The 23,730-nt window shown below is 35.4% G+C and overlaps 2 protein-coding genes across 6 annotated transcripts in view; one reads left to right on the forward strand and one right to left on the reverse strand.

Moving 5' to 3' along the window:
* Window positions 1–1,873: 1,873 nt before the first annotated feature.
* Window positions 1,874–5,467, forward strand: LOC141299907 (uncharacterized). The gene is made up of 5 exons (XM_073830269.1): window positions 1,874–2,110; window positions 2,305–2,448; window positions 2,770–2,805; window positions 2,902–2,933; window positions 4,287–5,467. The coding sequence occupies exons 1-5, from the start codon at window positions 1,945–1,947 to the stop codon at window positions 4,542–4,544; spliced, it is 636 nt and encodes a 211-aa protein (XP_073686370.1). The 5' UTR covers window positions 1,874–1,944; the 3' UTR covers window positions 4,545–5,467.
* Window positions 5,468–5,653: 186 nt separating this feature from the next.
* Window positions 5,654–23,730, reverse strand: part of dlg2 (discs, large homolog 2 (Drosophila)) — a 259,268-nt gene continuing 241,191 nt past the window's right edge. For 2 of the 5 annotated variants that reach the window (XM_073829906.1, XM_073829905.1), the window contains 7 exons: window positions 21,464–21,509; window positions 14,466–14,516; window positions 14,244–14,345; window positions 11,809–11,981; window positions 10,435–10,544; window positions 10,241–10,332; window positions 5,654–9,573 (listed from right to left, as the gene is read on the reverse strand). In XM_073829906.1, the coding sequence (XP_073686007.1) occupies window positions 9,467–9,573; window positions 10,241–10,332; window positions 10,435–10,544; window positions 11,809–11,981; window positions 14,244–14,345; window positions 14,466–14,516; window positions 21,464–21,509 (681 nt within the window). In that variant the 3' untranslated portion in view covers window positions 5,654–9,466. Of the gene's footprint in view, window positions 9,574–10,240; window positions 10,333–10,434; window positions 10,545–11,808; window positions 11,982–12,570; window positions 12,595–14,243; window positions 14,346–14,465; window positions 14,517–21,463; window positions 21,510–21,767; window positions 21,868–23,730 lie in introns of all 5 variants that reach the window. The other 3 variants (XM_073829904.1, XM_073829903.1, XM_073829902.1) reach the window with 2 other exon arrangements.

Raw genomic sequence — 23,730 nt, forward strand, 5'->3', positions numbered from 1 at the left:
CTTTTAATTTACATCTTGTAATGACTGTTAATATATCCTGTCAGGAATCCTGGACATCCCTTTGTACAACTGGATTCACTCGTTTTACATCCTGTTCACACTCTACTCTGAATTCAAAAACTCACAGATTCAGATACTCCACAACATTATGGTAGTGCTGTAAAGCACAGAATTTAAATAAACTCTGGGTTGTGTTGAGCTCATTTTGTTTTTTTTCCTGTGTTCAGCACTTTTAATCTGTAGCAGAAGGCCAGAAATCTGAAACATTGCCTGTATCGCGCACAGCCACCGCTGCATTAGAAAGGCTCACATTGGACTGAGGTCTCCTCATCATGGCCTATTTTCATACATCCTGTTTTGTTCTTAGTTGATGTGTTGCTACAGTTATGAAGCTACATTCTGTTACACATCTTAGATTGTGTGACTTTATATGTTTGTGTTTAGCAGACTTGTTTTAATAAAAACTAATTTTCCTCAAACTGTAGGCTGCAAACGTGTCTTCAGAAATCATCAAATTTACTCCATCCGTTCACTGACTATTCATTTCGTTTGCAGTACGCTGGTCTGTTCTTATTAAAAAGGTTAAACCAGAGGATGAGGGGCTTCCTTAACTCCACTTCTTTAATAGATGTTTTATATGTCACTTTACATACTCTGTATACATTTTTTATGACATGTACTGTTAAATAACAGTCAGTAAAAAAAAAAAAAAAAGAATTAAAACGGAATCAACACTAAATGCGGAAGACAAGATAACATTACAGCCATAATCAGTTTTTTGAAGACATTTACATGACAGACTAAACCAGAGCAAGTTGTTTTTTTATGATTTAGTTATTGTTCTTATATATGTTAGTGTGAAACATGTATATGAGGTGTTGTCTATTATCTGAATAAAAGCAGCCCTGCCTTCTTCCTTGTTCTAACCGCTTTTTATTTTCCTGTCGCGGTTTTTAGTGGCTATTTTTTACCCTTGGGTGTCAGTTTCAACTCGAGAGCATTAAAGCGTGTCACAGAAACAAGATCGACAGATCTGAGTGGTTAATGGTTAGCGATGTTAATAAAATGCTAATTTAGCTACAAGAGGATTACGTCTAACTCCTGACTTACGATGCCTGGATGTTTATTTCATATTTGGCTGTTTTTCTTTGTTGTGTTTGGTAAGTATGGCTAATAAACTCTATAGCTAAGAATTATTGCAGTGTTTCTGTTTTCTTTTTGCTATTAATGCCTATGTTGTTTGTAATCATAAATCTAGTACATTTTAAAAAGCTAGATACTGTATGTTGTATACATGATGTTTACATACAGAGACTAATTTAATCTCTTAAGGCCATACATTTACATGTATGGTTATTTATAAGATACAGTTTATCTTTTACTCAGGAGTATGTGTTTATTGATAGTAATGAACATGCATACTGATTTTACAGCGAGAGAATTTGAAGTCAAAGAAGTGAAGACAGGCTTATACAGTCGTGTTGAACTCACTGGAGAGGAACTTGATCAACATATTGCTGATTCTCTCCCATCAGTGGAATGGACCAAACGAAATGGATCAATAAAGTGTCTATGTATTAAAAAAACAAACAACACAATCAATGGTTCATACAGTCAGTGCTGTGGGACGGCTCATTTCTATTTACACAATAACACCCTCATTCTGGAGAATGTGACAGCAAAGGATAAAGGAGTCTTTGAGGAAATTATAGTTCTAAAAAATGGAACTACAAAACACCTCAACTTTACATTAATTATTCAATGTAAGTCAGACATAGAGTCAAGCTAAGTTTACTCATGTAGAATGTATCTAATTTTTGGTGCTTGTGCTCATTAACTTTTTTACTTTAAGACCCTCCAAATGCAACAGAAATTGTAGTTTCCTGGACCTCCAACACATCTGTGACTCTCAAATGTAAAGTGAGTGGTTTATTTCTGAATCTGATGTGGAAAAGAGAAGGAGTCCCTATTCTAGAGAAACACAGACACTCATTCAGTGAGAAGAACCAAACTCTACACATCAGCAACATAACCAGCTCTGATTACAGGACATACAGCTGTATTGCTTCAAATGCATATGGAGAATCAGAAACGCACACAAATATAACCGGTGAGCAGTACTTCATTTATGGTGCACCTTATATGAATCCACAAAATGATGCCAGATTGTAATATTCTGTTTAGGACCAGGAAACATCTTTAAACACACAGGCATTTTGTAAGACATCTTTCAACAGAAAGCAACATTGAAAAAAAGAGGAAGAAGCTTTGCACAGTCATGTAATTTTCTGGTTTTCTTTTAAGGTGAGAACTCAACTGTTAACCAAGAAAATGGTGCTAGTGGTAAAACTGATCAGTCTGATCAGACTGTGCTTTTAAGTGGACTTGCAGTCATAGGAGTTTTGGGACTGTGCATCGTGTTCTGCTGCCTTCACAAATACCATCACAGTAAGATTGTTCATAATGTTCATAAATGTTGCTTCAGCAAAATAACTGCATGTTTATGAAACCAACAGCCTCCATGATTTAGGTTTATTCTGTGACTCAGATCATGAACCTCAATACCGCGTAATCTCAGCATCTCACTTCTAACTTAAATGTTCTCAAAAACACCAGTTTTAAAAAAAATGAATCACAGGAACACAAAAAACAGACAAATTTCCCCCTTTGAAAACTCCCCAGCTGCCTAAAACATGAAATACAATTACAGCAGTTATTGCTTTTCATTTCTATTTTGTACAAAATGTTTTACTGTTGTTATATTTTTAGGGCAAAGAGCAGAAAATGTCAGAACTACAGATGAAGGTATTAAAAAAGAATCTGTCTTTCTATAAACTTGTATTAATTAAAAATAATTATACCAGTTGAAACTGTATAATATCTGTTAAATATATTTCACAGGGGGTGCGGACAATGACCTTGGAATTTACCAGGTAATAGACAATCAAAAAAACTATTAAAAATCAGATGTGTAATAACGAATTTCATACACACTTGAACAATCTTCATCTTAAAGACCCCATGAAAATAGAATAATAATGTGGGTATTATTTCATATCTACTACTTTGAGGCATCTATTTGCTAATGCATGCTAACATATCTTTCAGTAGATTTACAATTTTTATAGTCTAATCTTGCACTGCACCTGCTTTTGACCAACAAGTCTGGCTCATGTTTGAAATGTAAGCTAAACGAAATGTAAGCTTAAGGCTTAAAAAAAATGGAAGGTTTGCACTTGTGTCATGATTTGGTCAGTTTCCTAGGATATATGGCCATATTGGCGAAACACAAATGTAAAAAACTGCATGGATTGCAACATTAATGTACTACTCAATACATTCTGCTAATTTCTGCTGTCTAAACCACCGAAAAAAAATTGTGGAAGCTGCTAAATCATACAGAGAAGGACTTAGTACCCTGCTGAAAAAAAAAACAGCTAATACCAGCCTAGGCTGGTAGGCTGGTCTTAGCTGGAAGTAGCTGGTTTTAGCTTATCTCCCAGCCTGGTCAGACTAGAAAAGTGGCCAAAACCCCTCTAAAACCAGCCTGCTGACCAGCTATGACCAGCTAAATCCAGCCTAGGTTAGTTTCAGCTGTTTTTTCACCAGGGTAAGCAGGAAAGGCACAATATTTCGACAAACTTAAGTACTAAGTATGAGTAGTATTAATTCAAATATTAGCCTAATATTTCACCTACCTGACCGGAAGTTATAAGAACAAACAAGAACGTTTTCAAGATTCCTGCTCTGGAAATCCTAGTTCAGTTTGGCCAACCACAAATGCCTTTTGTTCCTCAGACAGTTTTTTGCACTCTTCTCCTTGATTTGTATAACTTTTTGGCAGTCTATAGTAGCCTACTACAAATATTTTTCCTGGTCTAACCGATTAGGACAGCCCAAAACATGACAATAATTGGCCATTTTCAGCAGCAATAATCAGCAAAATATGAGTTATGTTCGGTTCAATGGCATGTTGTAGCATAATATTATTACCTATAATAAACAGAACATTTAATACATTACATTAAAAGCTTCAAATATTGCTTTGTCATGTTGTGTAACACTTAAAGATATAATATTGCGCTTAATGTTCTCACAATTTCGATACAATGAGCTGCACCGGAAGTTGCGTTGGACACTGAGCCTAAATGCCACTGTAGTCATTTCATTGGGTCTTTAAGTCATCAACTCTGTATATCCAAGGGAACGATTCATGTGATTATATATGTATGTATATATAAACATATTAATAATACCTGTTTACTCATACAACTCATGTCTCTCAGGAAGTACCTGGCACTGAAGAGGTGACTCCTTTACCGTACGTCTACACAGACTTCATTAAGCCGAAAGAGAGCAGTCAGGCCTCTGCTGCAGCGCAACACTTTGAGGACTTCGGTTACTCTGAGGTCGCAGACACATGCAGGAAAGAAACGGTCGTTCTGGAAGAGTTTGGTTATTCTGAGGTTGGACCAGCAGCAGTCACTCTGGATTGTGTCTCTGAGGAACAGTCGACAGCGTGTCCTGGTGCTGAGGAGGAATGACACCTGATATAAGAGACTACATACATGTTGGACTGAAAACAGCGAATGCTAACACACTTTCATATTTACGAATCTGGTGCAGTGCAATTTATAAGTGCAACAGATTTATAAGCAATACGAGCGGGTGAGAAAAATACATTACATCCTGATCAACCACCAGAGGGCAGCAAAACAGCTGACAGACACTCAGAAAAAGGCACAAGCTGTAACTGGAGTGGCAAAAAAAACTTCTTAGTACCTTAAATGCACACCTTTTTAAATGACAGTTCCCCCCTTTTTTGAGTGTAGCAGCTCTACCATTTGTAATGATGGTTTCCAATTATTAGAAAATAAACATTTTTTTGATGGAGAATGTGTCTTAAAATAACAGTTTCATGATTACAATTACTTTTAATAAGCATCATTCTGAAAAAATAGCAACTTGTTTCCTCTCTTGCACATGAACACACTATAAAGCCTCAATAAGTACATAATAAATGGACTTCATTGAGTTCTCCCGTGTCTTGCAATAATGTCAGTAAAGCAATGTTTGAGTGACACTTAAGTATGCACACTGTGAGAGGTCGTAAGTGTCCACCCTATCCATTAGTGACTGTCATACACAGTGATTAGATAAATGACTTGTGCCTTTCAGAGCAATTTGGAGCAAAAGCGGTTTGTCTTGCGTAACAAACTCTGTTGAAGGTTCTGTATATCAATTACAATATGTCATGAAGTCAGCCTCAGATTAATTGATGTTAAAAGGCAAATCTAGATCTGAGTAGAGAGGTCTAAATGCACTCACAGTGTGCGATATGCATTTGAGAGACAGCTGTCGGTCATCGGTAGAGTGTAAAAGTCTCACCAAATCATTTACATTTTATAGAGTACCTTAATGTATAACTAAAACAATGTCTTCTTTGGGATTCCTAAAGCAACCAGGAATACATACTGCAGTAGGATGAAAAGAATAGGTTTGTTCCTTTGTTTTTCCTTCAGGAAAGCCAAAACAAAAAAAAGAGTGAAATAAAAATAAAACACAAGTGAAGTTAACTCTACAGTCTCACTTTTTTCTAAGTGTGCTTGAATTGTTACACCCATGGAATGATGGGAAATGATAGCTACAAACAGAAGGGGGATGTAAGTGTTTAATAATTTAACTTTAATCTCCTGTGATATAAATAGAAAAAACAGAGAGGTTCGGGGGACAGTGTTAATTAAAGATCTCCTATACAACTACAATAAGTGCAAACAGATATTTATATACAAAATTACACATGTCATTTGGGATTTAGGAAAAAAATAAATAATTATACAACATGTGGAAAACAAAATTGCATCGCTCATTTGGGGATAAACTCGTCGGACACAGACGCTCCAGAACAAAGGAATAGACTAGATGCAACGCAGGTATCAGGAATAAAACATTTGAGATTTGTGATAAACAGATGCACTCTGATCTGAAGGTTTAATATCAGTGATTAAGCCCTATCTGGCAACCCTGAGACAAAAACAACCCCATTTCAGCACGTTTGACTAAGCTGAACATTCACTTGGAATTAATGGACCAAATCAGACTATGAGCACCATAAGGCTCTGGAGAGCCTCGTTCAAGTGCATACAATTTGCAGGGTTTTGATTTCCTTTAAAGCTGCAGCATCAGTATTTGAGATTCACTTTTGATTACCTAATAGAAGGGCACCTAAAATCCTGTGAGATGCTTTCATGATTCATTGTGTGCTAAATAAAGTTACTAAATTAATAAAATGATATGCTACAGATGATAGAACAATCACATTGAATAAGGAGGAAAAAACTACACGTGTCGAAGAGAAGAAAATAATTTCACAGCATTCAAAAGGTTCAATTTATATTCTGATAGTCACTGATGCCATCCATGTTTTACATCGTCATAATAACATGTACATTATCTATTGTTATTCAAAGAAATTTCATTTTACACCATTAAGAGCTTCACTGTGATATTCAGTCTCTCTCTTCTGAAAATCCCCCTCTGTGTCCACCATCTGGTTGAACACAATCTGTGAATAAGTTCTCAAATATACAAAAGTGCTCAGTCTTCAAGAAAGCGTAAAAAATGTCTAACTGGCCTGAAAAGCCTCTTCCCTTTTTTTAAGGCAAGTGGTGACCAGTAGGTCAAAAGACTCTTGCCACAGAACCGTGCTGTATCGTCTCCCAATAAATATTGCAACAAATAATTCCCCCCGCATCTGAAACGAGTGAGCAGAGTTAATGGCTTTTGGCATTTGTAGTTTCCACGAATGGCGGGAGGTTTACAATTAATGTAAAAGGACGGGAATATCTCTCAACTGTACATGGAAAGGGCATGAATGACAAGTATGCAGCGTGAATGTGTAGACAGAAAGCCAAAGTCATGTTCACAAGTGTAAAGCATGCCAAAAAGGTAAAAAAAAAAAAAAAAAAAAGTAAAATGATCCATTACATTTATGTAAAAGCCTTTAAGACAGGACCGCTTGCAGACCTTGTCCCTTTGGCCCTCATTTCTCTCTGAACTATATACAGTTGATATACAACTTGTAGAATCTGCAAAATTGTAATTATTTTACCAAAATAAGAGGGGATTATACAAAATGCAGGTTATTTTTCATTTAGTAGATCTGAATAAGCCCACAAGACAAAATAATAGTTGAATTTATAAAAATGACCCCATTCAAAAATGAACATACACTTGATTCTTAATGCTGTGTTGTTACCTGAATGATCCACAGCTGTTTTTTTGTTGTCGTTGTTTAGTGATAGTTGTTCATAAGTCCCTTGTTTGTCCTGAACAATTAAACTGACTGCTGTTCTTCAGAAAAATCATTTTTTCAGCATTTTTCTGTATTTGAACCCTTTCCAAAACTGACTGTATGATTTAAGGATCCATCTTTTCACACTAATGACAACTGAGGGACTCATATGCAACTATTACAGAAGGTTCAAACACTCACTAATGCTCCAGAAGGAAAAACAATGCAATGACAGCCAGGGGTGAAAACTTTTGAACAGAATTTTTTTTTCTTATTTTGCCTAAATATCATATTTTTCCATTTAGTACTGCCTTTCAGAAGCTACAGAAGATACTGACATGTTTCCCAGAAGACAAAATAAGTTCAATTTACCCTGATCTCCTTCTGGAGCATCAGTGAGCGTTTGAAACTTTGAGTCCCTCAGTTGTCCTCAGTGTGAAAAGATGGATCTCGAAATCATACAGTCATTGTTTGAAAGGGTTCAAATACACAAAAATGCTGAAAAAAAGAATTTGTGGGACCTGAAGAATTTTTGTGAAGAACAGCGGCCAGTTTAACTGTTTAGGAGAAAGAAGGGACTCATGAATAACCATCACTACACTGTAAAAAAACGGTCAAATGACTGGCAGCTATGGCTGCCAAACAAAAACCGTAAAATTAAAGTAAATTATCATAATTGAAACAAGGAAAAATCAGTAAAATAATGTTTTTTTTTCTGTAAAACCTTTAATGAAAATTTCAGTAAAATTATTGTTTTTGCACTTTATTTAAATTAAGATATTTTACTGTAATATTACGTTTTTTGTTTGGCAGCCGTAGCTGCCAGTCATTTGACCGTTTTTTTTACGAGATTTTTTTTTACAGTGTAAACAACAACAACAACAAAAAAATAAACACTGGATCTGTGGATCATTCATGTAACAATACAGTATTAAGAATCAAGTGTATGTAAACTTTTTAACAGGGTCATTTTTAAATTTTCTCTTGTGGACTATATGTAAACATCTTTTATGTGAAATATCTTAATCAGGTCAAAACTAAATAACAAAAATAACACACATTTTGTATGATCCCTCTTATTTTGTTAAAATAATAAAGATTCTGCAAGGTGTATGTAAACATTTGACTTCAACTGTGTCTGAACCAAGCTGAAACACGCTCAGTAGAATTCCCAGCCAATTAAAGTTGAGTTCCAAGAATTTCAGAACTCTCAGTCGGTTTGGAATTAGCAGATTCCGGAACTGGAAGGATAAGGGGGGCGTTTGTTCAGGGAAAACATGCACTCGTTACTTTTCATTCTCACCAACACAACAGCGACGACACAACATGATACACCAGTACCAGTAAAATCTCTTTTCCAAAATGATTTTTAGACAAAGTTATATATCATCTTTATAAATATTTTCTGTGCTGTTGTGTCCTCTATCAATATAAATAGCAAAATATAGTGTCATATTTCCTACATCTAGTTGAATCCCCTTATCCATTTACACTAAAGCATCTTAAAATCACATCTGAAAGGATCTGTTAAAAATAATGTACAATTGGAACTAAATCTTCCAACAAAATGGATGTCTGTACAAAACAAAAGAATACAACAAAAAGCAACACAATCAATGTGTGTGTTGTTAGCCACAGGAGTGCATAGATGCTGAGTTTGTGAAATGAGTCTGGGAGGTGTGCGAAACTAACCGATTGGGTGAAAAGTGAAGAAAGCTGATATCAACATCTTTTTTTTTTTCCTGGAGGTGGTGATGGTGTGTGGAAATCATCTGTGGTAATCTGACCTACTTCTTTGACCTTCTGCTCGAAATCCCAACTGAAGATAATTTGAAGAAGAATACTCAGCGCTAAATTGTGTTTCCCTTTTCCTTAAATTAAAATGCTAACCAATAAATATACAAACAAAAAGTTCACTTTTTTTTTTGTTGAGACCAAAAATGCTTCTAACACTTTGTGGTGTACATTCAGGAACATTCATATTGAAAGTGAAAAATGCAACATAAAATAAACAAACAAACAAACAAACAAACGGAAAAAAAAAAAATCACTGTAAGAGTTAACAATAAACATTGCCATAATAATAATAATTTATATTATATTACAAATTATTCCTATGTGTGTGTTTTCTTTTTCTTCAGTCCAAGGTCCCTGCAAGGGTAAGGTGATTTCTTATAGTTTTTCTTTTGAGGGAATCCAGATGTAAGGTCCAGACTGTTCCTCTATCACCATCTTACACTGGTTATAAACGTCCTCTAGTGTGTCCCCTTGAACCAGCGCTGAAAGAAAAAAAAAGAGCTGATGTTAAAAGATTCTTAAACACTTTACGGATCAACATCTTTTCATTTTGCACCGTAAGAAACCCGGGTGATGACAGTTTCATAATGATCGTTTTTTAACTTAATGGCTCATTAGCCACTTCATTGTTCATGGATTCTTCCACATAACCTGTAAGAATAGGCATTTTACCCAGCAACAGAATATCTAACACAGCAGCTTTTTTATTTAAAAATATCTTTTCAGTTTTTCTGATACAAAAAATAGCTGTTCTATTTAAGTACACCGCATTATTAGTAAAGCAAAACACTTTTTAAAATTCTTCCGAGAGCTTATTGCAGATGCAGAGCAACGGAATAAAAGAACAAAATGGGTTCAGAATATCCTCAAATTAATCATCATGTCGCTGTGCACTTTTTCATATTCCTCCATACAGACTCATGGGGGTCAAGCTAATGTAAATTTCAAGAGAAAGTTGATGTGTTTCACTCAGGGGAGACCATCAGCTCCACGGCTCTGCTGTCAAACAAGATGGATGTAACAGGCTGCAGTGGTTGGCCTCTGTGGTAATGCATATGCAAGAGACTATCAGAATATGCAAATGAGGTGATATCTGAGCATAATGGCGCCGCTCGGGTCCTCTGGATGGATTAGGAACTTTTCTGTTACCTGTGAAGTACTCGCCAAACTCCTGCTCCAGTTTCATGGCACGATCGTATGTCTTTTTGGCCTGTTCCTCCGTCAACCTTTTATTCATCTCCCTGAAATGCACGGGTTTTAGAAGTTTATCAGTCCTCTGATCGCAGAGGAATTTGTATTATTTATTGAATATATGTCATCATAAAAATGTGTGGTAAACTTACATTAAGGTCTCGATGGATCTAGGCTTTATAAAGATGGCAATGGGGTAGAGTTGTGCTACTTGTAGTCGTTTTATAGCATTCCCGGACACGTCAAGTATGCAGTGCTTTCCCTAGAAAAGCAAAAAAAGGACTTGCTAAATGCTGGGAAGCTGAACAGGGGCTGTTCACGAAAGACACATTCAAGGACACAAGGACAAGTGCTGGCCTATGAGATGTTTAGCAAGGACAAGTCTTGTGAATAATTGCCCCTAGGATATTGAGCTTTACTCTTCACCACATTACTGGCAAGTAGACATCCCAATTTGTGAAATATATGTTAGGCAAGGCAAGCTTATTTACAGTTGAGGTCAAAAGTTTACACACACCTTGCAGAATCTGCAAAATGTTCATTATTTTAACAAAATAAGACGGATCATACAAATTCTTTGGTTTTTCAGCATTTTTGTGTATTTGAACCCTAACTGATTTCGAGATCCATCTTTCCACACTGAGGACAACTGAGGGACTCATATGCAACATATTACAAAAGGTTCAAATGCTTACTGATGCTTCAGAAGGAAACACAATGCATTAAGAGCCGGGTTGTAAACTTTTTGAATTTGAAGATCAGGGTAAATTCAACTTATTTAGTCTTTTCATGTACATCTTCTATAGCTTCTGAGAGGCAGTACTAAATGAAAAAAATATATCTAGGCAAAATAAGAAAATTGCACAAATCTTCATTCTTTTTAAAAGCTTATATCCCTGGCTCTTAATGCATCATTTTACCTGAAGCATCAGTGAGCATTTGAACCTTTTGTAATAGTTGCATATGAGTTCCTTAGTTGTTCTCAGTGTGAAAAGATGGATCTCAAAATCATAAAGTCATCGTTGGAAAGGGTTCAAACACACAAAAATGCTGAAAAACCAAATAATTTGTGGGACCTGAAGGATTTTTCTGGAGAACAGCAGGCAGTTTAACTGTTCAGGACAAACAAGGGACTCATGAACAACTATCACTAAACAAAAAAACACAGCTGTGGTCTGTGGATCATCCAGGTATCAACACAGTATTAAGAATCAAGGGTATGTAAACTTTTGAACGGGGTCATTTTTATAAATTTATAAATAACTATTTTTTTTCTTGTGGACTATATGTAAACGTCTTTTATATGTAATATCTTATTCAAGTCAATACTAAATAAAAAATATCCATTTTGTATGATCCCTCTTATTTTGGTAAAATAATGAACATTTTACAGATTCTGCAAGGCGTAAACTTTTGATTTAAACTGTATATACTGTAGCACATTCATACACAATGGTAGTTTCATACACAAAAGTGCTTTATATAAAAAGTAATGATGTGGTTGTAAAACCACAGCAAGTACTGACCCTCTCAGCCACGTATTTGACAGACTGGACACTGGTTCCATACAGATTGTCATTGTACTGTCCAGCCTCGATGAACTTGTGCTCTTGGATGTCTTTCTCCATCTGCTCTCGTGAGGTCACGAAGTGATAATCTCTCCCATCCACTTCATAATCCCGCTTTGGTCTGGTAGTATCTGGAATTTGTTAAAAAAAAAAATCCAGGCTTTAGTTTAAGATTTGGGTACTCAGTTCTACAACACATAGAAATCATTATTTTGATTTATATACACATTCATGAGAAATAAATTAAAGGGATAATTTACCCAGAAATGAAAATTCTATCAACTACTCAAACCTTTGTTCATCTTCAGAACACAATGGACTTTTCTCTGCCTTGAACATGTTAGTTGCTGGCTATGCAGGGTCAGAAAGCTCTTGGACTTCATCAAAAATATCTTCATTTGTGTTCAAAAGGTGAATGAAGGTCTTACGGGTTTGGACGACATTAGGGTGAGTAATTAATGACAGAATTTTTATTTTTGGGTGAACTATCCCTTTAAACTGTTAGAGGACGTAGGGCAAATCTACTTAAAATACAAAATCTACAGTAAAACTATTTTATTTCTACCTCTCGGGGAGACATACTAAGAGATAAAACAGCAGCAGTGATCTAAGCACAAATACCCATAGATCCCACTGACTGGATGAACTGTATATTACAGGGATGAACTATTACATTTTCTACTTATATCTTGCTCATTGCAGACTAATATTCACACTTACCTTCTTGATCAGAACTGTTAGCCGCTTTTTAAATTATGAACAAACAAAAACGGTTAAATAAAAGTATGAAAACTGAAAGACAAACAAATAAAATGTTTAAGATGTAAAACATGAAAGAGCTCTGTGGCAAGACTTTGGTATAGGGACCAATTCTCACTATTAACTAGCTGCTTATTAGCATGCCTATAATTAACATACTGGCACTTATAAAGCACACATTCTGCATGACCATATTCTACATCCCTAATCCTATTCAATACTTAAACTTAACAACTATTAATAAGCAGCAAATAAGGAGTTAACTGAGGCAAAGTCATAGTTAATGGTTTGTTAATATCGAGAATTGGACCTTAAAGGAATAGTTCAACCAAAAATTTAAATTCTGTCATTAATTACTCACCCTCTTGTCATTCCAAACCCGTAAGACCTTCATCTTCAAAACACAAATTAAGGCATTTTTGATTAAATCTGAGAGCTTTCTGACCCTCTATAGACAGTAAGGGTCCTACCATGTTCAAGGTCCAGAAAGGTAACAAGAACATCGCCAAAATAGTCCATGTGACATCAGTGGTTCAACCCTAATTTTATAAAGCTACAAAAAAGAACTAAAATAACAACTTTACTTGCCAAAATGGTGCTATGGTGATGCAGTAGAAAATTGTTGAATAAAGTTGTTATTTAATTTTTTCTGCACAACAAAAAGCATTCTCCAAGCTTCATAAAATTACGGTTAAACCACTAATGACACATGGACTATTTTGTCAATGTTCTTGGTACCTTTGAACGTGATAGGAACTTTGCTGTCTATAAAGGGTCAGAAAGCTCTTGGATTTCATCAAAAATATCATAATTCGTGTTCTGAAGATGAACGAAGGTCTTACAGGGTTGGAACGACATGAGGATGAGTAATTAATGACATAATTTTCATTTTTGGGTGAACTAACCTTTTAAAATCTGACTGTCATTTTTTATGTTATGGGAATTTTTTTCTGAGATAAAGACATCCATAGTATTGTCAATATGTCAATATTTTGGCTAATACGTGTAGCACATGCCAACAAAGCTCTTTCCCAACAAACATAAGGAACTCAGGAAAACTAGAAAACAAAGGAAATCTTACAAATTGTAAATTACGAAGGGTTACTTTCAAGGTTTGCTCTTTTAATTTACTCTTTAGACCACTTGTAACTTCTGGAAACATCACTAACTAGTGACTTAGTTGAAGTCTGTTAATCAGCAGACCTTGAAACAAGTGATTTGATAGTCACAGCACGATGAAATGAGTTTCAGGAACTGCACAACAAGCACTCCAGGACAGTAGGGAACACCATGGACTCTTATGGTCAGGCCACTCACCTTACCATCTCATTTTGACGAACCCCCACCAGAACCGCTATCAGCACAAAGGCTTAAAAAACCCCCAAGACTACTAGATATAATTACAAGCTGCACTCCAATTGAAATTCATAATGGCACAAGTGAGAATAACCACAGTGCACTATTGCTCAGTTGGGCTCTTTTAAGACACTGGCTGAATCAGCCTCTACTGAAGGTTAATCTGTGCATATTAAAGATGAATAATGAATAATTAATGGAAGATCCATTGAAAGTCTAGTTTATTTGATAATCTAACCACCTGGGCAGGAACCACATGATCTCTGTAGGGTACTTACGTGGCACACATGACCCAAACTTGTCTGGGAACTCGGAGATGAGGTCATCGTTGATTCTGTCCTTCATGGGCCCCAAGATTATAACCGGTCTGGCATAATTAACTGTTCAAACAGATAATACAGACAGAAAATCTCTGACTCAAACACCAATCACGTTATCTATTTATACTTATCGCAAACGTCATAGAGTTCAAGCATAAGAGACAGTGGAGAGGCACTTACTCTCTTGTCTGATGACAGGCTCATACGAGAGGATCAGTTCCTCTTGACTCCCTGGAAACAGAACAGAAAAACATACTCAGTGGGGTGGGTGGTTACGATAGGACACAGCTTGCTTTTTGTGGCGATCGTGATGGCCACATTTGGTGCGCCCTTCACCAAGGTCTCTCTCATCTCGGAGCTCAGCTCAAGTGGAAGTGTAAATGAGTTACTGAGCATGTAATGCCATTAAATGCTTGTTGACAAGGACATTTGTATCAAAAAAGAGAAAAATGAAAAACAGTGGCAAAATTGAGTTAGTGCTCATTTAGGAGATTAAAGGGATCATCAGAAGGGCTTTAGGACGATGATGGACAACAGAAAGGCAATTTAATCACAGATGAGACTGAAGTTTCAGACAGTGGCAATACTAATTGAATATAATAGTCCAATTATGGAAACGCAGGTCCAAAGTGACGCTAGTTGTGAGGTGGTCTGCATACTCAGGGACTTGGAGAGCCAGAGGAGTTTATTTTTAGCTCTGGGACGAACAGAAGCAGGCTGCCACAGGAACACAATATGGTTATTATCCATCGATTCAAACCCAGATAGGATCGAGTGTTATTCTGAGCCAGGGATTCATTTTTCTCATTGGCAGCGGTAACATTAAACTATAGAGAATGAATCACACATGAATCAGCTTCTGTGTAGTGCTCCGCTCTTACTCAGAACAATTTAGATGCTGTGGAAATGCTATATGGCCTCTATTTGTGTACCCATTGCCATAAACAGAATGGATCATGTCCATTTAAAGCCTTGCAAACACAAAGCACACTCTGAAGCTCTGTTCGGCAATCTAATGAGCTGCCCACAGAGGCAGGATTTTAAGGAATCAAATGCAGACTCACAACTAAAAAAGCTGGGCAATGTTACTTTGCTGCTTCCTAAAATTTCTTGTTTGGCTAAATTCTAAAGTCAACACTGCATGTTTACATTATTAATCCAATTCGAGCAGATGAGGTGAGAAAATGTTGACTATAAATACACATTTTATTCAACACAGTTCACTTTCCTGATTTACTTACTCCCATGCCATCCAAGATGTTCATGTCTTTCTTTCATCAGTTGCAAAGAATTTAAGGCTTTTACGGAAAACATTCCAGGTTTTTTTCTCCATATAGTGGACTTCAATAGGAGCCAACAGGTTGAAGGTCCAAACTGCAGTTTCAAAGGCTTCAAAGGGTTCTACACAATCCCATAAAGGAATAAGGGTCTTTTTTAGCGAAAGGTCCTGCCATTTTCATAAAAAAAAAATTTAATAAAATGAAACTGGACCTTCAACCTGTCAGCCACCATTTAGGTTCTTTGCGACTGAAGACAGAAAGACGGGAACATCTTGAATGACAAGGGGGTGAGTAAATTATCAGGAAATTTTGTTCTGGAAGTTAACTTATCCTTTAAAGCATGAATAAAATGTAGATTTAAAAAATGTTTATTTTACCTAATACTTGAGTGTTTTACTTGAGTTGCTAATTTTATGCTGATTAGAGTGGAGCTCTATTGTTAGCAGCAAACTCAACTGAAAATATTATTGTGAGCATTCCAGAATCAGCAATGGTTGTTAGGATGCTCTCTTGGAAGGCAGCTGCCTATGTAGGTAATAAGCAGTAAGGCAGCTTACACTGAACAGAGCCTGAGTTGTATCTTTTGAATTCTGCAGGAAATGACAAGCTCTGTGCATTAAATAAAAGTCAAGCTGAGGGGAACGCATCTGTTAGGACTTGTGGGTTTGATCAATGCCTAGTTTTTGTGGTGAAGACAGGTCATACATCATATTGTAAGACTGGATAGTGACCTTTGCACTCTGACCCTGATATGAAGCCAACTAGAAGAACTTAAAGGATTAGTTCACTTCCAGAAATTTTTTTTGCTGATAATGTACTCACCCCTAAGTCATCCAAGATGTTCATGTCTTTCTTCCGTCAGTCGAAAAGAAACTAAGGTTTTTGAGGAAAACATTTCAGGATTTTTTTGGTCCAATGGTGGCCACCGAGTTGAACATCCAAATTCCATTTAGTGCAGCTTAAAAGGGCTCTACACGATCCAAGCCAAGGAATGAGGGCAAGTGACGGCTAGTGCAAGATGAGCATTTGTGGTTAAAAAGTACATACATTCAAATTCATTTCTGCTGCTGGGATCATGTAGGGCCTTTTGAAGCTGCATTGAAACTCCAATTTGGACTTTCAACCTGTTGAGCCCTATTGAAGTCCACTTTATAGGGAAAAATCCTGAAACGTCCTCAAAAACCTTAATTCCTTTTTCGACTGAAAAACATCTCGGTGAACATCTCGGTGTCAAATAATTTTTCAGCAATTTGGTACTCAAGAAACATGTCTTATTAACAGTGCTGCTTAATATTTTTGTGAAAAGTGTAATACATTTTCCCCCTAGCATTCTCTGGTGAATAGAAACTTCACAACAACATCATTTACTTACAGTAAATGCAAACTTTTGTAATATTAGGAATCTCTTTACAGTAACCTGAATGCATCCTTGCTTCATTCAATAAATAAAAATGACCACAAACAGTAGTGTAAACATTCATATTAATGAAATGTTTGCTGAAATGTAACTCTGAAATGTTTAAACTTAATATTGCCATGGCCACAACTTTCTGCATGTTATAGCAAACAAACTGTAAATGATTCTTTCTGACAGCACATATCATTTTTCATCAGTGCGTTATCAAGTCCATTTCCAAAATAAATTTAATAAAAGCCACAAATCCTGTTTACGGGCAAAGGGGAAACAAACAAATCACCTTTCATTATGTTGACGATGGCTGTCTGGAAGAGCATCATGCGATATGACAATTACACGGCAAAACCTAATCTGTCCAAAGTGACAAGCTCATCCAGAGAGCTTTGAATTCACACTCGGTCTGGAGACCTGCCACTCTCAAGATGACTACAAAACCTGACAGCTAATGTTTTGGAGTTAGATTGTGGTACTGTATCTTCAACAAACTGACCTGAAGTCATCAGGTTACTCAGTAAAGTTTTCTTATAGCTGTGCTTTCTAGTTTTCAAAGGTTGTTGAAGATTATTATCAGGGGCTCGCTATAAACTTTGACCATCTAAGTAGGTTGAGTTTCTTGGGTTTCAAGCATAAAATAAAATTAGACACAGGAGATTAAATTAGGGACTCAGTAACAAAGAAGAGAGATAAACACACTCAACCTAAAAAAGCATCCTCTGTTCTGATATTATACAGTATATTGGCTTTGTTTTCTTTGAACTATTCCTTCCCCTCTCTATGTATTATATCTTGGCACAAATATATTTAAATTCATTGTGAATAATGCTAAATATTTAGTCTGACTGATGTGTATTCCCTTAAAACCATATTTCTAATAATTGTGTTGGCTAAATGCTCTTGATGTGAACATAAATAACACTGGCACAGCACTGCAAAGACATAAAAGACAAACACAAAAGACTAGAATGATATCCACAAGTAGAACTGTATATTATGATTTGTTTTAAATCATGCCAATTCAATTCACGGTTATTTGTATAGTGCTTTTTACGATACAAATTGTTGCAAAGCAGCTTCACAGAAATTGAAGTTTCTACATTCTATTTAGGAGTAGCTTATCAGTGGTGACTATGGCAAAAATGTACAGTAAAAATCATGCAGTTAGTTAATGACATGTATTCAAACAAACCGTGAACACTATTAACAGCAATGATTATATATGTCTGTGATATATGTATTTATTACTTTGTGTTTTAATGTTTTTTTTATGACAAACCCGGTCCTAAATGGGACATAAAAACAAAACAAACCGTTCGATTTACAAGTCAGTCAAACTTCATTTTTGGCCAGAATAACTTTTTTCCAGCTATGCACGACTAAATATCAGAAAATTCTGGAGGCATGTTTCCGCCATGGAAAGCAAAAAATAAAAAAGGTAATTTTGACACAATTCAGTTTATATCTTGCAATTCTGACTTTTTTCCCTCAGAATTCTGAGCATACATCTCACAATTCTGCCTATTTTCTCTGAATTCTGAATTTATATCTTGCAATACTGCCTATTTTCTCTGATTTCTGAGTAAATATCTCACAATTGTGACTTTTTTCCTTAGAATTCTGAGCATTCATCTCACAAATCTGCCTATTTTCTCTGAATACTGAGTTTATATCTTGCAATACTGCCTATTTTCTCTTATTTCTGAGTAAATATCTCACAATTTTGACTTTTTTCCTTAGAATTCTGAGCATACATCTCACAAATCTGCCTATTTTCTCTGAATTCTGAGTTTATATCTTGCAATACTGCCTATTTTCTCTTATTTCTGAGTAAATATCTCACAATTTTGACTTTTTTCCTCAGAATTCTAAGCATGCATCTCACAAATCTGCCTATTTTCTCTGAATTCTGAGTTTATATCTTGCAATACTGCCTATTTTCTCTTATTTCTGAGTAAATATCTCACAATTTTGACTTTTTTCCTTAGAATTCTGAGCATACATCTCACAAATCTGCCTATTTTCTCTGAATACTGAGTTTATATCTTGCAATACTGCCTATTTTCTCTTATTTCTGAGTAAATATCTCACAATTGTGACTTTTTTCCTTAGAATTCTGAGCATTCATCTCACAAATCTGCCTATTTTCTCTGAATTCTGAGTTTATATCTTGCAATACTGCCTATTTTCTCTTATTTCTGAGTAAATATCTCACAATTTTGACTTTTTTCCTTAGAATTCTGAGCATACATCTCACAAATCTGCCTATTTTCTCTGAATACTGAGTTTATATCTTGCAATACTGCCTATTTTCTCTTATTTCTGAGTAAATATCTCACAATTGTGACTTTTTTCCTTAGAATTCTGAGCATTCATCTCACAAATCTGCCTATTTTCTCTGAATACTGAGTTTATATCTTGCAATACTGCCTATTTTCTCTTATTTCTGAGTAAATATCTCACAATTTTGACTTTTTTCCTTAGAATTCTGAGCATACATCTCACAAATCTGCCTATTTTCTCTGAATTCTGAGTTTATATCTTGCAATACTGCCTATTTTCTCTTATTTCTGAGTAAATATCTCACAATTTTGACTTTTTTCCTCAGAATTCTAAGCATGCATCTCACAAATCTGCCTATTTTCTCTGAATTCTGAGTTTATATCTTGCAATACTGCCTATTTTCTCTTATTTCTGAGTAAATATCTCACAATTTTGACTTTTTTCCTCAGAATTCTAAGCATACATCTCACAAATCTGCCTATTTTCTCTGAATTCTGAGTTTATATCTTGCAATACTGCCTATTTTCTCTTATTTCTGAGTAAATATCTCACAATTTTGACTTTTTTCCTCAGAATTCTAAGCATGCATCTCACAAATCTGCCTATTTTCTCTAAATTCTGAGTTTATCTCTCACATTTCTGTCTTTTTCCTCAGAATTCTGATCATACATCTCACAATTCTGTCTATTTTCTCTGAATTCTGATTTTGTTCCTCAGAATTCTGAGCCTACAAATCACAATTCTGCCTATTTTCTCTGAATACTGAGTTTATATCTTGCAATACTGCCTATTTTCTCTTATTTCTGAGTAAATATCTCACAATTTTGACTTTTTTCCTCAGAATTCTAAGCATGCATCTCACAAATCTGCCTATTTTCTCTAAATTCGGAGTTTATCTCTCACATTTCTGTCTTTTTCCTCAGAATTCTGATCATACATCTCACAATTCTGTCTATTTTCTCTGAATTCTGACTTTTTTCCTCAGAATTCTGAGCCTACATATCACAATTCTGCCTATTTTCTCTAAATTCTGACTTTGTTCCTCAGAATTCTGATCATACATCTCACAATTCTGCCTATTTCATCTGAATTCTGAGTTTATCTTTCACAATTCTGGCTTTTGTCCTTAGAATTCTGATCATACATGCCACAATTCTGCCTATTTTCTCTTCATTTTGAGTTTATATCTTGCAATTCTGACTTTTTTCTTAGTATTCTAATCATACATCTCACAATTCTGCCTATTTTCTCTGAATTCTTAGTTTATATCTCGCAATTTTGACTTTTTTCCTTAGTATTCTGAGCATACATCTCACAATTCTGCCTATTTTCTCTGAATTCCTAGTTTATATCTTGTAATTCTGACTTTTCCCTTAAAATTCTAAGCATAAATCTAAAAAATATGCCCATTTCCTCTGAATTCCAAGTTTATCTCGCAACTTTCTCTGAATTCTGAGCATACATTTAAAAATTCTGCTTATTTCTTCTGAATTCTGAACTTATCTCACAATTCTGATTATTAACCTGAATTCTGAGTTTATATCTCGCAATTCTAACTTTTTTCCTTAGTATTCTGAGCATACATCTCACAATTCTGCCTATTTTCTCTGAATTCTAAATTTAGGTCTAACAATTCTGACTTTTTTCCTCAGAATTCCGACTTTATATCTCTCAATTCTGACTTTTTTTTAAATCTACATTTCAGTTTTCATCTCATAATTAGTTTTTTTTCCCCTGCCATGGAATAAAAAAATAACACAAGGTAATTGCTGCTTTCTATCTCACAATTCTCAGCACTGCGAAAAATAAATCAGAATTGTGAGACATAAACATAGAATTGGGAAAAAGTCACAATTACCTTTCTGTTTTTTTATTCCGGTGGCAGAAACAAACTTACATAGAAAGTAACACAACATTCTTGACATACAAACTAAACAAACAACATTTGACAACTATTCTGACACGTTGTGTTCATGCAACATTTTAGCTACCACATAAACCTAAGGATGAAAATGCAAGAATCCCTAAAACACTGCAACCTGTGGACCAACATACATTAGTATTCTGACATGCAGACAGGTCTGTGGTTGTTGGAGACGGCTAGGACGACGCAACAGATAAAAAAAAAAGAAGAAAAATCTGAACTGAAATGTTACATATGTGCTTGGGAGAGGGGTATTGGGTCCATTCCTTAACACACTTACTCAGTGTCTTTGCTCCGTACCCGTCCTCCCCTATTCCAGAGATGTCCTACACCACACAGCCGATCAGAGAGGCGAGGGGGGTGGAGAGAGAGAGAGAATGAAATAGGATGGGAGACAGAGAGACAGAGGAAGAGAGAGAGACAGTAAGGTTGTTGGTGGGGCGAGAAGAAGGAGGACATGGGCTTCCTGGAGCTACCTACACACACCTAGACCTTTCAACCCACCCCGGGGATGCGTTTGTGCGAGCGTGTGCTGTTTTTATGCACCTACGTGTGAGAGTGCGCGTGCGTTTGCAGCTACTTACGTTCTGAGTCACTGCCGTCCTGCTCATCGGCGTCCTTGTTCTTGTAGAAAGGGAACTTGCGTGAAAAGATGAAGTTCTTTCTACGTTTTTCACTGAATGACTGTGCGGAGAGAGAGCATGGTGCAAACAGGGGGCTCTAAACGCTGTCACAATCATGCTGACAAAAACAACACAACGACCGGAGCTGGACGTGAGGGACAGCAGCTAGGAAACAACCAAACATCCAGTTGTTTTTCACTGGCAGGATCATACATCTAAATGAAATTTGCAATTCACTCACCGGACTAATTACATTATTTTTTTTGGCTCAAACTGAAAGCGCTTGGATGGTCCTGAATAGGTGATCTTTGTTTGCTGTGAAGGCTGATCCAAACCCTGCTGTCCATGACGTCACAGCACCTGAGCTGTTTTCAGCTCAAATGTATTCAAATTAAAACATGATCAATAGGAATGAACATACAAGGGAGGTAAACAATGATAAACAAAGACCAACTGAAGCTGGTTTAGTGCCATGCAAAGGCAAATGGGACCTTAAAAAATACTAACTCATATTAAAATAACAAGCATGCAGGACAGTCCTGATAAGGTGGCATGCTGATCAAAGGGGCAAAATTTGTGCTGCTTGGTTGTAGTATGATGTTTTGAAGGTGAATTAATTTTAAAATGGTTATGAAATGCAAAGAAATATAAACGAAGTAACATATGAGGGTGAAATGTGATTTTCTAGCTGATTCTGTGAACCTGAGGTCAATACGCTGCCTGAAATGAATGTAATTTTCCTCATAAGTTAAAATCTGTGATCATCTTTTACCCCGAAATTAAAAGAGAAAAATACATATAAAATTATATGAATATGAATTATATTACAGCAAGCCTATTTTAGGAGCATTCATTTTTTTTGCATAATGAAATGTTTTTCTGTAATGCAAAACCCTATAGGAAAGGTTTTTTTTTTTAAGTTTTAAAGTACACTACCAGTCAAAAGTTTTTGAACAGTAGGATTTTTTATGTTTTTTTAAAGAAGCCTGCATTTATTTAATCCAAAGTACAGCAAACAGTAACGTTTTGAAATATTTTACTATTTAAAATAACTTTTTCTTTGAATATATTTCAAAATGTAATTTATTCCTATGATTTCAAAGGTGAATTTTTAGCATCATTACTCTCGATCCTTCAGAAATCATTCTAATATTCTGATTTTCTGCTAACATTATTATTATGTTAAAAAAAAAAGCTGAGAAGAATTTTTTTTCAGGTTACTTTGATGAATAGAAAGTTCAGAAGAACAGCATGTCTTCATCAACACTTTCAATCAATTTAAAACATCCTTACTAAATAAAAGTATTCATTTCTATAATTTCTTTCCCCCCAAAATTATAAATATACTGACTCCAAGCTTTGAATGGTATAGTGCATACTGTTACAAAAGCTTTTTATTTTAGATAAATGCTGATCTTTGGATTATTCTATTTATCAAAGAATCCTAAAAAAATTAACTTAACTGTTTTAAATATTAATAATAATAACAAAAAACGTTTTTTTGAACAGCAAATCAGCATATTAGAATAATAGTGATGCTAAAAAAATAAGCTTTGATCACAGGAATAAATTACATTTTAAAACATAGAATCAAGTTATTTTAAATAGCAAAATATTTCACAGTATTACAGCTTTTTTTCTGTATTTTAGATCAAATAAATGCAGGCTTAGTGAGCAGAAGAGAATTCTTCTCAATTCTTCTCACACTCATACCGTTCAAAAACTTTTGACGGGTAGTGTATGTAAACATCATTGTAGCAATTATATACTGAATTTAATTAATGCTTTAATAAAAAAAGAATCAACTGTGTTCAGATACATTTTTTACATTACAATAATGAAAATCTGAATTATTATGCTTAATTATCAAGAATGGCAATGGTTCTACACAGGCTTAATTTGCTTTAAAAATAAATATAATAAA

This window comes from Garra rufa, chromosome 23 (genome assembly GCF_049309525.1).
Source record: "Garra rufa chromosome 23, GarRuf1.0, whole genome shotgun sequence".
Lineage (NCBI taxonomy): Eukaryota > Metazoa > Chordata > Actinopteri > Cypriniformes > Cyprinidae > Garra > Garra rufa.

Excerpts from the sequence above, each read along its gene's own strand:
- LOC141299907 (XM_073830269.1), top strand. The coding sequence starts at position 1,945 with ATGTGGAAAAGAGAAGGAGTCCCTATTCTAGAGAAACACAGACACTCA. Across the intron at positions 2,449-2,769 it reads CCTTCACAAATACCATCACA|GGCAAAGAGCAGAAAATGTC; the intron begins GTAAGATTGTTC and ends TTATATTTTTAG. Across the intron at positions 2,806-2,901 it reads TGTCAGAACTACAGATGAAG|GGGGTGCGGACAATGACCTT; the intron begins GTATTAAAAAAG and ends TATATTTCACAG.